This window comes from Phaenicophaeus curvirostris, chromosome 26 (assembly GCF_032191515.1).
Source record: "Phaenicophaeus curvirostris isolate KB17595 chromosome 26, BPBGC_Pcur_1.0, whole genome shotgun sequence".
NCBI classification, from domain to species: Eukaryota; Metazoa; Chordata; class Aves; order Cuculiformes; family Cuculidae; genus Phaenicophaeus; species Phaenicophaeus curvirostris.
This window is the reverse complement of record NC_091417.1, coordinates 5,032,257-5,048,267: the sequence shown is the minus strand read 5'-3', so window position 1 is coordinate 5,048,267 and position 16,011 is coordinate 5,032,257. Positions and strand designations below refer to the sequence as shown.

The 16,011-nt window shown below is 54.2% G+C and overlaps 3 protein-coding genes across 3 annotated transcripts in view; all 3 read right to left on the bottom strand.

Annotated features, from left to right (window-relative positions):
* LOC138731236 (olfactory receptor 6F1-like) overlaps positions 1-16,011 on the bottom strand; it is a 46,940-nt gene that overhangs the window by 19,109 nt on the left and 11,820 nt on the right. The window lies entirely within an intron of this gene.
* Positions 3,142-3,444, bottom strand: LOC138731016 (feather keratin Cos1-2-like). The gene has a single exon (XM_069876709.1). It carries the CDS (start codon positions 3,442-3,444, stop codon positions 3,142-3,144), a length of 303 nt encoding a protein of 100 aa, XP_069732810.1.
* LOC138731015 (feather keratin Cos1-2-like) lies at positions 12,485-12,787 on the bottom strand. Its single transcript, XM_069876708.1, has one exon. It carries the CDS (start codon positions 12,785-12,787, stop codon positions 12,485-12,487), a length of 303 nt encoding a protein of 100 aa, XP_069732809.1.

Here is a 16,011-nt window from a genome sequence, read left to right as displayed (position 1 = left end):
AGACTTGTCCATGCTGAGGCTGCCAGACATGGGTACAGTTCCCCAGAGAATCTGGAGGTGACTCATCACTGGGCCTTTTCAAGGTCTGGTGGACGAGGCTTTGAGCAACCTGATCAACCAAAAAACATCCCTCCGCTTGGCAGGAGGGTTGGTCTTCTTGACCTTCCAATATCTCTTCAAAACCAACAGTTTTTCAGTCCATGGTTCAATGATTATCTGATACCCCAGTCTTACCCACCAGGCCCACTGCTACTCTGCTCGCTGGGCAACCTCACCCCACCCAGCCCCATTTGGCTCACGTCCTGATCTGATTCCCCAGCCACCAGGCATTGTCAGCACCATCACCACTGCCACTGGCATCAAGAAACCTCAGGGGAATCAGGTTAACTGTTCTTCCAAGCTTCTCCATCATTTCCCCCCGGTGTCTCTGCCAGCACTGAGAACCATCCTTTAGAGTCAGGAGTTTGAGCTCAATGCAGACAGGAGAAGCTGATGGAGAGGGGACTGAAACCTTCAGGCGTTCTACCTAGGTTCCTGAACATGAGACAGGATGAAAGCTTAGACATGCCTTTTCCAGAGCCACTGGGGCTCAAGGTTTGCCAAAGTCACAGCTCAGAGGCAGTCGGCCTCTGGTTTAGAGCTGGGCCCAAGGAAGGCTGGATCTCAGCTGGGGCTCCCCAGCCTGTACAGAACTGAAAAAAGGAGTTTGGGTAGTGGGGGGGGAAGTATTTGGTATTGTGGGGGGGAAGGTGTCCAGGCTCAGGGACTTGGGACACTGGAGTGTCAGGGCAATGCCAAGGACAAGCACAGGTTGTGTGGAGAATGGACTGAGAGCAGCCCTGAAGAGAATGGCTTGAGGATCTAGAGGATGAGAAACACAGCAGGAGCTGACAATGTGTTCTTGCAACCCAGAAAGGGAATGGTATCCACACAGAAGAACATGTGCAAGAGGCTGCTTAGGAGGGGAAGACCCTGGTGACCCCCTTAGAGCCCTCACCTTGGAAAGGCAGAAGGTCTGGGCTGCAGGAGCCACACTGCTCACTGCTGGAGGAGGGAGGAGCCAGGCACAAGCATTGCAGCTGTGCTAGTAACAAGCATTTTCTCCTCCCCATTTTACTTTCAGCTAACCTTGCTGACTCCTTGCCGGCATCTCTGCTCTCTCAGACTCTGAGAGGACGTGGGGGTTTCTCCATCTTTATCACGCCTTGCAGGATGAGTGGTCGCAGCAGACACCTTGCGTATCTCCTCCTCTCTGCCTTCCTGAGGCAGCCACTGGGTAAGCATTGCCTTGGGCTGGAGGCACAATTCCTCTTCTCCCCAGCAGACCCTCAGCCCCACAACAGTAGTGTGTGGGGAGAGAATGATAGATCGGATTTGTAGGAGTTGGCAGGATCCTACCCCTGCTGGAGGCAGCAGAGGAGGGTCAGGCACTCCAGGCTGTGTCCTGGAGACTTCAGGAAGCACCATAGAGGAGAGCAAAGGCCTGGGTGCGAGCCCAGCTCTGCTCTGGGGGCCTCCCTGAAGGAGGGAACTGGAATTATTGTGCTGAGGGAGCCACGCTTACCGGAGGTCATGGACGTCTTGCCCAAAGACCCCCAAGCCGTGTTCTTCCCATCCCGGAGGCTTTGGCATCTGAGCCAGGCACAGGGTGCCTTCTCCTCCCACACTAGGCATCCCCTCTTGGTTTGCATCTCAGAGCCTTTCCCTGCAGAGATGCTGACCCTTGCTTTCCTCCAGGCACCCTGGGGCAGCTCACCGTCACCCAGCAAGAAGGAGAAGTCACTATGAAACAGGGAGAAACATTTCGAACAACCTGCACCTACCAGACTTCCAACTTTTATGGCTTGTTCTGGTACCAGCGGAAGAAAGGCCAGGCTCCCCAGCTGATCACCTTTCATGTACAAGCTGGCTCCAAGCGGAGCGGCCGTTTCACCACGTCGCTGAAACCCACAGAGAAATCCAGCCTCCTGCAGCTGGAGGAAGTCGAGGGCTCTGACAGTGCCTTGTACCTCTGTGCTGTGCGGGACCCGCTGGTGCAGGAGCTGCCTGGGCTGGGCAAAAATGCAGGGCAGGGAGGGGCTGAGGCTGGCAAGGCTGAGCCTGGGGAAAGGGTCTATTCTGTGCTTCTTCTGCCAAAAGGCTTTGCAGGGATGGCTTTTGGTTTCAAACCAGGCAGCAGCCTGAGCCATGGGCAAATACTCCCTGCAGCTCCATGCTTGCCAAGGCCACAGGACTGCAGGAATGAGAGGAAACATTGACCCGAATACAGGCTGCTTCTGTTCCACTGCTGCCATTCTGCAAAGTAAAACATCTGCTGGAGCAGTAGGTTCCCATGGTCAGGAGGAGGACATGCCCTGTCCTTCTCTTTCCCTCCCTCCTCAGCTCACCCTGATTGTCCCTTGTTGTTGCCTCCCCAGGTGGGTGTGTTTGCTGATGGGTTTTCACCCCATCCTGCCTAACACTGCCCGCAGGAGAAATACTGGATGGATTTGCCTGGTCCCCTCTCTGTGCAGCCTGTGAGCACACAAACAATGCCGTGGACTTATCCTTCCCCAGCACATTCCTGTCCTGCTGTCCTTGTCCTTAGCATCCTCAGCAGATTCCAGGGTTCATTGTGTTCCCATAGGGGTTCTCTACATTGTATGTTTGTGATCAGCTCTGTTTGGGTCTCCTCATGCCCTCTTCCACTTCTCCACCAGAGCAGCACCTTTCTCCTTTGAAAGCATGGGCAGCACCCAAGGAGGAACAAGCACATGGAGTCCAGGTGTGAATGGAGCAGAATTTTAATGAGTGAGAAGAGGGAAACAAAGTCACTCCAAGTGGAAGTAAGAAGTGCAGAGAGCCCAGCAAGAAGCAGGATGCCCAGTGTTCAGCTTAGATTTTGAGATCCTTGGCTGTAGAGAAGTTCCCATGAGATTTCTGTCAATCTGCCCCATGGAGGGAGAGGAGACAGAGGGTCCCCACAAGGCTGGCCTTGGTGGAACTTGCTGTCAAGGGGAGTCAAAGCAGACAAGGAAAACGGACGAAAGGCAAAACTGTTCAGATTATCTTGGTATCCTCGATGACAGATCTCATTTCTCTGTCCAGCACCATGCTCCAAGTTCCTCAAGGTGTCTCCCTGGAGCTTCTCCAACATCTTATTCACAGGAGGCACCTCCTGCCACAGTAGCGGCCGGCAATGCCAGAGAGGCCAAAGCCCCCGGACTTGATGGGCACTCCCTGAGAGCTGAGGATGCTGCCAACAGCAGCGGGGGTGGAGGAGCCCACAACAGTGTTCTGAGGGAAGGAGCTGAGGATGGGGCCGGGCAGGGTCACCACCACGGGAGAGGGCTCGATGGCCACGGTGGAGCTCTGGCACTGCCGCACACAGCACTCATTGCAGCTGCTGGCCAGCGGGCACGGGCTGCAGGGCTGGCAGGGCTGGCACGGGTTGTAGCAGGACATGGATCAGAGTCAGAGGGTACCTGGGAGAGGAAAGAGAGAGGAAACAGAGCACAGGAGTGTGTGAGGAGCAACCAAGTGCACTCCTGAGTGGGGATGGAGAGGATTCAGACTCACCTGGTTCCCAAGCAGAAGGAGGCAGTGGAATGGAATGAGCGAGCAGGGGCTTGGGCTGGCTTTTATCCCTGCCCTTCATTGCCGCAGGACCAGAGGCACCTTTGCAGAAGCAACAATTTTCTGACAAGCTCATCTTGAATGCAAAGCATCACAGCTGATGATATGGACTGGGCTTTGGTTTCCATCACTGCTGCCTTTTCATTTCCACATTTGTTCCATGCCTTTTCCTCAAAGAAGGCTTCTTTTCAGCCCTGGGATGAAAGGTCCAAGGATTTCCAGGGCCAGAATGCAGCCCTGTGTCTGAAGACTCAGCTCCAGAGATGGTCACATCTGGAAAAATGAAGTGTCCCTGGGGCCCTGGGAGGGTTTGTGTCAGGAGAGCAGGGTCTGTGCGGGGGGGATGGCAAAGGATGGGGGCCAGCTCAGGAGGGATGGGGATGTGGGGTGTGAGGGGTGGCAGGGACCTGCAGAGAGAAGAGAGCAGGGACAGAGAGCTCAGGCTTTGAGAGGCTGGGAAAAAGGAACTCGGCAGCGGGGACAGTGAGCAAGGTGCTGGAGAGACAGACAGACAGGCTGACAGGCAAGCAAAGCTGAAAGCCCTTTCTGGCTCCCCAGGTGGTGCCCAAAAGGACTCTGTGTTCCAGTTCCCAGCAGAGATGACAATCCAGGCAGGACACAGCGCAACTCTGCACTGCAATTTCTCCTCCCGTGAACCCGATCCCTACCTCTCCTGGTACCAGCAGCATCAGACCCAGCCCCCTCAGAGGCTGCTGCAAGTGGCCAAATGGACAGCGCTATTTCTGTGCACTGAGCCCGCCCTGGTGCCCAGAGCGTGCAGCGCTGCACAGAAACGTGGGGGGTGCTCTGGGGAGCTGTTCCCTCCCTGCCACTGCTTGCCTGGAGCTCTGAGCTCAGCCAGCCCAGCAGAAGCACCTGGGACTGAGGAAACCTGGGCTTCTATCTTCCCACCTTGGGCTGCTGGGAAGAAGAGCCCTGCAGGACTTTTCCCGCTGCACTAAGATTGACACAGGCCCAAGACATCTCCATGTTCAGAACCCAGAATCAAAGAGCCCAACACATAAATGCAGCCCAGGAGTGTCCTAGGCTCTTTGCAGGCTCCTCAGTGGGTTTGGAGGGCTCTGGGATCATGTCCAGCTCCTCCCCAGGGAGCAGGGCTGTTGTGCTGAGCTGCCCAGGCAGCAGGGGACGGTGTGTCCCGGCCAGCCAGGCTGGCTGCAGGCTGATGGAGAGGAACCTTTATGTGACTAATGTGACCGATCAAGGGGCCTAAAACTACAGAAGTGAATCATGGATGATTCCTGTTAAATCCTGACCAATCAGATAATTTTTATATTACACACCGATTTTGAAAGAATTAATTAATTAATTACTCACAATACAAATCCAACATGGGTCTGAGGACCAAATGAGGTGACAGGGCCCATTTGACAGGCACAGAGCAATGTCGGTGCCCCAGGGGGGATTTTTGTTACCTTGCTGTATGTGCTGGCAAATGTGTGGCCTCTTACATCGCTGTTACCACAGGAATAGTGCCTTTTATAATAAATAAGAGCGTCAGAAAATTATTTATTTTCCATGTGATTGTGCTGGTCTAATTTTGGTGCAAGAAATTGTGAGAAACAGAGGCCGTGAGCAGCAGGGGCCAGAGACTCCAAGTTTTAGGGGTCATGTAAGGTGTTTCCTCAATGGTCTAAAAGCTCAGCCGCTCTCAGCAATGGTGGGAGACCTCAGCAACCCTGCCCTGCTCCCCTGGCAGCAAAGGGCTGTGTGTCTGGGGCAGCCAGATGCCCTGCACCTGCAGATGATGGGGCCGGGACTGCAGGGAGGAAGCTGTGCTGGGGAAGTTGACTGAAAAGAAACCCTCTCTCTACAAATAGAAAGAAACGTTACTTGAAGGGGCTTAAAATCCAGATGGTGAGATATATTTCACCAGGGCGTGTGGTGACAGAACAAGGGGCAATGGGTTTAAACTGAAAGAGGGGAGATTGAGGTGGGACAGAAGGAAAGAATGTCCATAATGAGGCTTCTGGACATGGACACAGTTTCCCAAAGAAGCTGGGGGTGCCCCATCCCTTGACCTCCTCAAGGTCTGTGGAAAAACATTTGAGACAAGAAAATCTACCAAGAAATATCCTTCTGTGTGGCAGGAGGGTTGGACTCAATGTCCTTTCAGTGCCTGTTCCAAGCCAAACATTCTCTCAGTCCATGGTTCAATGATTATCTGACACCCCAGTCTTACCCACCAGGCCCACTGCTACTCTGCTCGCTGGGCAACCTCACCCCACCCAGCCCCATTTGGCTCACGTCCTGATCTGATTCCCCAGCCACCAGGCATTGTCAGCACCATCACCACTGCCACTGGCATCAAGAAACCCCAGGCGAATCAGGTTAATTGTTCTTCCAAGCTTCTCCATCATTTCCCCCGGGTGTCTCTGCCAGCACTGAGAACCATCCTTTAGAGTCAGGAGTTTGAGCTCAATGCAGACAGGAGAAGCTGATGGAGAGGGGACTGAAACCTTCAGGCGTTCTACCTAGGTTCCTGAACATGAGACAGGATTAAAGCTTAGACACGATTTGTCCAGACCCACTGGTCTCAAGGGTTGCCAAAGTCACAGCACAGAGACAGTCGGTCTCTGGTTTAGAGCTGGGCCCAGGGAAGGCTGGACATCAGCTGGGGCTCCTCAGCCTGTGCAGAACTGAAAAAGCTGTTCTAGGGTGGGGAGGTGTCCAGGCTCAGGGACCTGGGACACTGGAGTGTCAGGGCAATGCAAAGGGCAAACACAGGTTTCTCGGAGAATGGACTGAGAGTAACCATGAAGAGAAGGGCTTGAGGACCAGGTGGATAAGAAGTGCAACAGGAATATAAAATGTGTGCTTGCAGGCCAGAAAGCAAATGGCATTCGCACACCAGAGCATGTCCGAGAGGCTGCTCAGGAAGGGAAGAACCCTGGTGACTCCCTTAGAGCCCTCACCTTGGAAAGGCAGAAGGTCTGGGCTGAAGGAGAAACACTGCTCATGGCTGGAGGAGGGAGGAGCCCAGCACAAGCATTGCAGTTGTGCTGGCAACAAGCACTTTCTCCTCCCCATTTCACTCTCAGCTACCCTTGCACAATCCTTGCCAGCATCTGTGCTCTCTCAGGCTCGGAGGGGGAATGTGGGGGCTTCTCAGCCTCTCTCATGCCTGCAGGATGAGTGGTCGCAGCAGACACCTTGCCTATCTCCTCCTCACTGCCTTCCTGAGGCAGCCACTGGGTAAGCATTGCCTTGGGCTGGAGGCACAATTCCTCTTCTCCCCTGCCGACCCTCAGCCCCACAACAATTCTCTGTGGGGAGAGCAGGATGGATCAGATCTACAGGAGTTGCCAGGACCCTGCCCCTGTTGGAGGTGTCCTGGAGGGAGCAGAGGAGGGCCAGGCACTCCAGGCTGTGTCCTGGAGACTCCAGGCAGCACCAGAGAGGATAATCAAGACCTGGGTAAGAGCTCTGCTCTGGAGGTGTCCCTGAAGAAGGGAAGGGGCATTATTGTGCTGAGGGAGGCACGCTGAGCTGAGGTCTCCTGCTCAAAGACACCCCTCTGCCTTGCTCTTACCATGCCTCAGGCTCTGGCACCTCAGCCAGGCACAGATTGGAACTGCTCTGCCAGGTACTGTGGACACAAGGATACTAGTCTCTGTGGGGATAGGGAGAACCTTGGAGATGTGGGGAGAAGGAGAGGAGGGAAAGAGTGGGGAGTGTGGAAGAAAAGCAGGGGGATGTGGGGTGTTTGAGAAGCTGGGAAAAGGGAGCAGGGCAGTGGGGACAGTGAGCAAGGTGATGGAGAGACAGACGGACAGGCTGACAGGCAAGCAAAGCTGAAAGCCCTTTCTGGCTTCACAGGTGGTGCCCAAAAGGACTCTGTGTTCCAGTTCCCAGCAGAGACAATCATCCAGGCAGGACACAGCGCAACTCTGTACTGCAATTTCTCCACCCGTGGTGACAATCCATACCTCTTCTGGTACCAGCAACATCAGACCCAGTCCCCTCAGATGGTGCTACGTGTGACCAAATGGATAAAGCATGTGGATTCGGGGAGATTCTCCTCTGTGCTGTCTGCAGAGAACTCCCAGGTGTTTCTGCACGTGCAGAATGCAGAGCTCCAGGACAGCGCTGCCTATTTCTGTGCGCTGAGCCCACCCTGGTGCCCAGAGCGTGCAGCGCTGCACAGAAACGTGGGGGGTGCTCTGGGGAGCGGTTCCCTCCCTGCCACTGCTTGCCTGGAGCTCTGAGCTCAGCCTGCCCAGCAGCAGCACCTGGGGTGGAGGAAAGCTGGGCTTCTGTCTTGCCTACTTGGGCTGCTGAGAAGAAAAGCCCTGCAGGACTTTGTCAGCTGTACCAATATTGCCAAAGGCCCAAGACCTCTCCATGTTCAGAACCCAGAAGCAAAGAGACCAACACATATATTCAGCCCGGTAGTGTCCTGGGCTCCTTGCAGGCTCCTCAGTGGATTTGGAGGGCTCTGGGATCATGTCCAGCTCCTCCCCAGGGAGCAGGGCTGTTGTGCTGAGCTGCCCGGGCAGCAGGGGACGGTGTGTCCCGGCCAGCCAGGCTGGCTGGAGGCTGAGGGAGAGGAACCTTTCTGTGACTAATGTGACAGAGAACGATCAATGGGCCAGAACCCATAGAAGTTAACCATTGATGATTCCTGTTTAGACCAATCAGGTCATTTTTATATCACACACAGATTATGAAAGAATGAATGGACGTATGAATTATTCAGAATACAAGTCCTAAATGGGTCTGAGGATGAAATGAGGTGACAGAGCAATGTCAGGTCCCCAAGGGGGATTTGTGTTACTTTACTATATATGCTAGTCAGTGTGTGGCCTCCTATATCACTGTTATCACTAGAATTGTGTTATTCTTAATAAATAAGAGTGTTAGACAATTATTTATTTTCCATGTGATTGTGTTGGTCTAATTTTGGTGCAAGAAAGATTGAGAAAGAGGCTATGAGGAGAAGGGACTAGAGACTCCAAGTTTTTGGGGTGATGTAGGGTGTTTCCTCAATGGTCTAAAAGCTCAGCCGCTCTCAGCAATGGTGGGAGACCTCTGCCAACCTACCCTCCTACCCTGGCAGCAAAGGGCTGTGTGTCTGGGGCAGCCAGATGCCCTGCACCTGCAGATGATGGGGCCGGGACAGCAGGGAGGGAGCTGTGCTGGGGAAGTTTCCTGAAGAGAAACCCCCTTTCTACAAAGAGAAGAAATGTTACTTGAAGGGGCTTAAAATCCAGATGGTGAGATATATTTCACCAGGGCGTGCAGGGACAGAACAAGAGGTAATGGGTATAAACTGAAAGAGGGGAGATTGAGGTGGGACAGAAGAAAAGAATGTCCATGCTGAGGCTTCTGGACATGGACACAGTTCCCCAAAGAAGCTGGGGGTGACCCATCACTGGACCTCCTCAAGGTCTGTGGAAAAACATTTGAGACAAGAAAATCTACCAAGAAATATCCTTCTGCATGGCAGGAAGGCTGGACTTGGTGACTTTTCAGCGTCTGTTCCAAGCCAACCATTCTGTCAGTCCATGGTTCCATGATTCTCTGATAGCCCCAGTCTTACCTACCAGGGTCGATGCTGCTCTGCTTATTAGGCCACCTCACCCCACCCAGCCCTGTTTGGCCCATGTCCTGGTCTGATTCCCCAGCCACCAGGCATTGTCAGCACCATCAGCACTGCCACTGGCATTGAGAATCCCCATGGTAGTCAGGTTAATTGTTCTTCCAAGCTTCTCCATGCTTCCCCCCAGGGGTCTCTGCCAGCAGTGAGAAGCCATCCTTTAGAGTCAGGAGTTTGAGCTCAATGCAGACAGGAGAAGCTGATGGAGAGGGGACTGAAATCTTCATGCTTTCTCTCAGATTCCAGACCATGAGACTGTTGTAGACGACTTACCTCCACACCAGATGCAGAGCCATTTGTTATGCAGGTAAATTCCTGCATGAAAGCTTGGACACGCCTTGTCAAGATCCAACTTGACCAACTTTGATCCAACTTGGCCAAGAAAGCCAATGGAATCTCGGCTTGGATCAGAAACGGCGTGACCAGCAGGTCCAGAGAGGTTATTCTCCCGCTGGACTCGGCACTGGTGAGACCGCTCCTTGAATACTGGGGTCAGTTCTGGGCCCCTCACCACAAGAAGGATGTTGAGGCTCTGGAGCGAGTCCAGAGAAGAGCAACGAAGCTGGTGAAGGGGCTGGAGAACACGCCTTATGAGGAACAGCTGGGAGAGCTGGGGGTGTTTAGCCTGGAAAAAAGGAGGCTGCGGGGAGACCTCATTGCTCTCTATAACTACCTGAAAGGAGGTTGTAGAGATGAGGGTGATGGCCTCCTCCCAAGTGACAGGGGACAGGACAACAGGGAACAGACTCAAGCTCCGCCAGGGGAGATTTAGGCTGGACATTAGGAAAAAAATTTTCACAGAAAGGGTCATTGGGCACTGGAACAGGCTGCCCAGGGAGGAGGTTGAGTCACCTTCCCTGGAGGGGTTTAAGGCACATGTGGACAAGGTGCTAAGGGGCATGGTTTAGTGTTTGATAGGAACGGTTGGACTCAATGATCTGGTGGGTCTCTTCCAACCTGGTTCTATGATTCTATGATTCTATGAACTGAGGATCAAGGGTCTCCAAAGCGAATGCTTGCAGCTCAAAAAGTGAACGGTATCCACGCAGTAGAACATGGCAGAGAACACACCCTGGTGACCCCCTTAGAGTCCTCACCTTGAAAAGGAAGAAGGCCTGGGCTGCAGGAACAATGCTGCTCACAGCTGGAGGAGGGAGGAGCCAGGCACAAGCATTGCAGCTTTGCTGGGAACAAGCATTTTCTCCTCCCCATTTAGTTCTCTGCTACTGTTTCAGAGTCCTTGCTGGCAGCTCTGCTCTCTCAGGGCTTCCACCTCTCTTAGCCACACAGGATGAGCGGTTGCAGAGGACTCCTTGCCTATCTCCTCCTCACTGCCTTCCTGAGGCAGCCACTGGGTAAGCATTGCCTTGGGCTGGAGGCACAATTCCTCTTCTCCCCAGCAGACCCTCAGACCCCAAATATTCTCTGTGTGGAGAGCAGGATGGATCAGCTCTGCAGGAGTTGTCAAAACCCTGCCACTGCTGGAGGTGTCCTGGATGCAGCAGAGGAGGGCCAGGCACTCCGGGCTGTGTCCTGGAGACTCCAGGCAGCTCCAGGGAGGAGAATGATGGCCCCAGTGAGAGCCCAGCTCTGCTCTGGGGGTCTCCCTGAAGGAGGGAACTGGCATTATTGTGCTGAGAGAGTCACGCTGAGCTGAGATCTTAGACCTCTTGCCTTAAGAACCATCTGCCTTGTCCTTCCTAGCCATGAGGCTCCAGCATCTCAGCCAGACACAGGGAGCCTTCTCCTCCTACACTTTGCATCCCCTCTTGGTTTGCATCTCAGCATCTTTCCTTGCAGAGATGCTGACCCTTGTTTTCCTCCAGGCACCCTGGGGCAGCTCACCGTCACCCAGCAAGAAGGAGAACTCACAGTGAAACACAAAGACACCATTCGAATAAACTGCACCTACAAGACCTCCAGCTTTGATGCCTTGCTCTGGTACCAGCAGAAGAAAGGCCATGGTCCCCAGCTGATCGCCTCTCATGTAGGAGCTGGCTCCAAGCGGTCCGGCCGTTTCACCACGTCGCTGAACCCCACAGAGAAATCCAGCCTCCTGCAGCTGGAGGAAGTCGAGGGCTCTGATAGTGCCTTGTACCTCTGTGCTGTGCGGGACCCGCTGGTGCAGGAGCTGCCTGGGCTGGGCAAAAACGCAGGGCAGGGAGGGGCTGAGGCTGGCAAGGCTGAGCCCGGGGGAAGGGTTTATTCTGTGCTTCTTCTGCCAAAAGGCTTTGCAGGGATGGCTTTTGGTTTCCCGACAGGTAGCAGCCTGAGCCAAGGGCATATTTTCCATGCAGCTCCTTGCTGGCTAAGGCCACAGGACTGTGGGACTGAGAGGACAGAAACCTGGACACAAACACAGGGGATCATTCCAACCGGCTGCTTCTGTTCCACTACTGCCATTCTGCAAAGCAAAACATCTTCTGGAGCAGTAGGTTCCCATGGTCAGGAGGAGAATGTGCTCTGTCCTTCTCTTTCCCTCCCTCCTCAGCTCACTCCGATTGTCCCTGGTTGTTGCCTCCCCAGGTGGGTGTGTTTGCTGATGGGTTTTCACCCCATCCTGCCTAACACTGCCCGCAGGAGAAATACTGGATGGATTTGCCTGGTCCCCTCTCTGTGCAGCCTGTGAGCACACAAACAATGCCGTGGACTTATCCTTCCCCAGAACATTCCTGTCCTGCTGTCCTTCTCCTTAGCTTCCTCAGCAGATTCCAGGGTTCATTGTGTTCCCATAGGGGTTCTCTACATTGTATGTTTGTGATCAGCTCTGTTTGGGTCTCCTCGTGCCCTCTTCCTCTTCTCCACCAGAGCAGCACCTTTCCCCTTTGAAACCATGGGCAGCACCCAAGGAGGAACAAGCACATGGAGACCAGGCTTGAATGGAGCAGAAGTTTAATGAGTGAGAAGAGGGAAACAAAGTCACTCCAAGTGGAAGTAAGAAGTGCAGAGAGCCCAGGAAGCAGCAGGGCACTCAGTGAACAGCTTAGACTCTGAGATCCTTGGCTATAGAGAACTTGTCATAAGATATCTGCCAATCTGCCACATGGAGGGAGAGAAGACAGAGGGTCCCCACCAGGATGGCCTTGGTGGACCTTGCTGTCAAGGTGAACAAAAGCAGACAAGGAAAAGGGAAGAAAGGCAAAATTGCTTGACTATCTTGGCATCCACAATGAAAGATCTCATTTCTCTGTCCAGCACCATGCTCCAAGTTCCTCAAGGTGTCTCCCTGGAGCTTCTCCAACATCTTATTCACAGGAGGCACCTCCTGCCACAGTAGCGGCCGGCAATGCCAGAGAGGCCAAAGCCCCCGGAGTTGATGGGCACTCCCTGAGAGCTGAGGATGCTGCCAACAGCAGCGGAGGTGGAGGAGCCCACAACGGTGTTCTGAGGGAAGGAGCTGAGGATGGGGCCGGGCAGGGTCACCACCACAGGAGAGGGCTCGATGGCGACGGTGGAGCTCTGGCACTGCCGCACACAGCACTCATTGCAGCTGCTGGCCAGCGGGCACGGGCCGCAGGGCTGGCAGGGCTGGCACGGGTTGTAGCAGGACATGGCTTAGAGTCAGAGGGTACCTGGGGGAGGAAAGAGAGAGGAAACAGAGCACAGGAGTGTGTGAGGAGCAGCCAAGTGCACTCCTGAGTGGGGATGGAGAGGATTCAGACCCACCTGGTTCCCAAGCAGAAGGAGGCAAAGGAATGGACTGAGTGAGCAGGGGCTTGGGCTGGCTTTTATCCCTGCCCTTCATTGCCGCAGGGCAAGAGGCACCTTTGCAGATGCAACAATTTTCTGACAAGCTCATCTGTAATGCAAAGTATCACAGTTGATGATATGGACTGGGTTTTGGTTTCCATCACTGCTGCCTTCTCATTTCCACATTTGTTCCATGTCCCCTCCCCAATGAAGGCTTCTTCCGAGTCCTGGGATGAAAGGACCAAGGGCAGGAATGCAGCCCTGTGGCAGAAGACTCAGCCCCAGTGATGGTCACGTCTGGAAAAATACAGTGTTGTCAGCCTGGGTCACTCTGGTGTGGTGTTTGAAGCATCGTTGTAAGGAAGAAGCTCCAACAGCCAAGCCCAAGGGCTCCTGTGCTGAGGACATGGTGGAGCAGCAGGGCTGGGCTTTGGCTCCACCCTCGGGGCTGGGGCTTGGACGCCTCTTGGAGCTGGCAGGGGCAGCAGAGGGCAAGGGCTGAGCATCAGGTCTCTCCTGCTGACAGGGACAGCGGGACATGGTCCTCCTTCTCCTGGCAGCGCTGCTGGCACTGGCATCCTCGGGTGAGATGGGAGCAGGAGGCTGGGCAGAAGGAGGCACAAGGTTGTGGCGCTGGGGGTGGAAAGAGGAGCCGGGAGTGCTGAGTCCCTGGGGCCCTGGGAGGGTTTGTTTCAAGAGAGCAGGGGCTGCAGGGATGGGATGAAAAGGATGGGGTCCAGCTCGGGAGGGATGGGGATGTGGGGTGTGAGGGGTGGCAGGAACCTGCAGAGAGAAGAGAGAAGGGACAGAGAGCTCAGGCTTTGAGAGGCTGGGAAAAGGGATCTGGGCAGTGGGGACAGTGAGCAAGGTGCTGGAGAGACAGACGGACAGGCTGACAGGCAAGCAAAGCTGAAAGCCCTTTCTGGCTTCCCAGGTGGTGGCCAGAAGGACTCTGTGTTCCAGTTCCCAGCAGAGACGATCATCCAGGCAGGACACAGCGCAACTCTGCACTGCAATTTCTCCACCAATGATGCTAATCCGTACCTCTTCTGGTACCAGCAGCACCAGACCCAGTCCCCTCAGATGATGCTGCAAGTGGCCAAATGGAAACCTCGTATGGATGCAGGGATATTCTCTTCTGTGCTGTCTGCAGAGAACTCCCAGGTGTTTCTGCACGTGCAGAATGCGGAGCTCCAGGACAGCGCTGCCTATTTCTGTGCGCTGAGCCCACCCTGGTGCCCAGAGCGTGCAGCGCTGCACAAAAACGTGGTGGGTGCTCTGGGGAGCTGTTCCCTCCCTGCCATTGCTTGCCTGGAGCTCTGAGCTCAGCCTGCACAGCAGCAGCACCTGGGGTGGAGGAAAGCTGGGCTTCTGTCTTGCCTACTTGGGCTGCTGGGAAGAATAGCCCTGCAGGACTTCTCCACCTGCACCAATATTGCCAAAAGCCCTAGACCTCTCCATGTTCAGGTGCCAGAAGCAAGGAGCCCAACACACAAATGCAGCCCAGGAGTGTCCAGGGCTCCTTGCAGGCTCCTCAGTGGATATGGAGGGCTCTGGGATCATGTCCAGCTCCTCCCCAGGGAGCAGGGCTGTTGTGCTGAGCTGCCCGGGCAGCAGGGGACGGTGTGTCCCGGCCAGCCAGGCTGGCTGCAGGCTGATGGAGAGGAATCTTTCTGTGACACATGGATGATTCCTGTTTAGAACAATCAGATCATTTTTATGTCACGGTTAGATTGAGAAGGAATGTATTAATGAATGTTTAAGGATACAAATCCTCCATGGGACTGAGGGCCAAATGAGGTGACAGGGCCCATTCTACAGGCACAGAGCAATGTCAGTGCCCCAAGGTGGATTTGTGTTGCCTTGCTGGATGTGCTGGTCTGTCTGTGGCCTCTTACATTGCTGTTATCACTAGAGTTGTACTACTCCTTATAAATTACAGTGTCAGAAAGTGATTTCTTCTCCGTATAACTGTGCTGGGCTATTGTTGCTTCCAGAAAGCACGAGAAAGAAAAGCCGTGTGCAGCAGGGGCCAGAGACTCCAAGTTTTTGGGGTGATGTAAGGTGTTTGCTCAATGATCTAAAAGCTCAGCCGCTCTCAGCAATGGTCAGAGACCTCAGCTACAAGTAGATACACTGTGCAGGCTTTCCCACTTATACAGGGACTGGATGTCCAAATCCTCCCTGGGAAGATCAAGCTCCGCAGGGAATGCAGATCTGCGTTACGATGATGATGATAAATGGACAATTGGTGATGTGTCTTTCTTAATCATTGTACCTATTATCTTCTAGTAATGATTAGACACATTGCCTTTAAAAGTGTTTCCTCCTAAACCCTGATGGTCCCTGTAGTGCTGGTGGGGAGGGGTGGGAGCTGTTCCAGGTCAAGGCAGGCAGAGGGGTCGTCCTGCCCTGCTCCCCTGGCAGCAAAGGGCTGTGTGTCTGGGGCAGCCAGATGCCCTGCACCTGCAGATGATGGGGCTGGGACAGCAGGGAGGAAGTTGTGCTGGGGAAGTTGCTTGAAGAGAAACCCCCTCTCTACAAAGGGGAAGAAATGTTACTTGAAGAGAGACATTTTACCAGGGCCTGTGGTGACATGGGGCAGTGGGTTTAAACTTAAAGGGGAGATTGAAGTGGGACAGAAGGAAGACTTGTCCACGCTGAGGCTGCCAGACATGGGCCCAGTTCCCCAGAGAAGCTGGGGGTGCCCCATTGCTGGACCTCTTCAAGTTATGCTTGACAAGCCTTTGAGCAACCTGATCTACCAACAAAAGTCCCTGCATGTGGCAGGTGGGATGGACTCGATGTCCTTTCAGAGTCTGTTCCAAGCCAACCATTCTCTCACTCCATGGTTCCATGGTTCTCTGATAGCCCCAGTCATACCCACCAGGGTCACTGCTGCTCTGCTCACTGGGCCCACCCAGCCCCACCTGGCCCTGGCCCCAGCCACTCTCAGCACCATGAGTGCTGCCAGCAGCATCAAGCAACCACATGGATATCAGCAGACTTGTTCTTACAAACATCTCCATCGTTTTCCTCAGGGGTCTCTGCCTACACTGGGAAGACATCCTGCAGAGTCTGTAGTT

Excerpts from the sequence above, each read along its gene's own strand:
- LOC138731015 (XM_069876708.1), bottom strand. The coding sequence starts at position 12,787 with ATGTCCTGCTACAACCCGTGCCAGCCCTGCCAGCCCTGCGGCCCGTGC.
- LOC138731016 (XM_069876709.1), bottom strand. The coding sequence starts at position 3,444 with ATGTCCTGCTACAACCCGTGCCAGCCCTGCCAGCCCTGCAGCCCGTGC.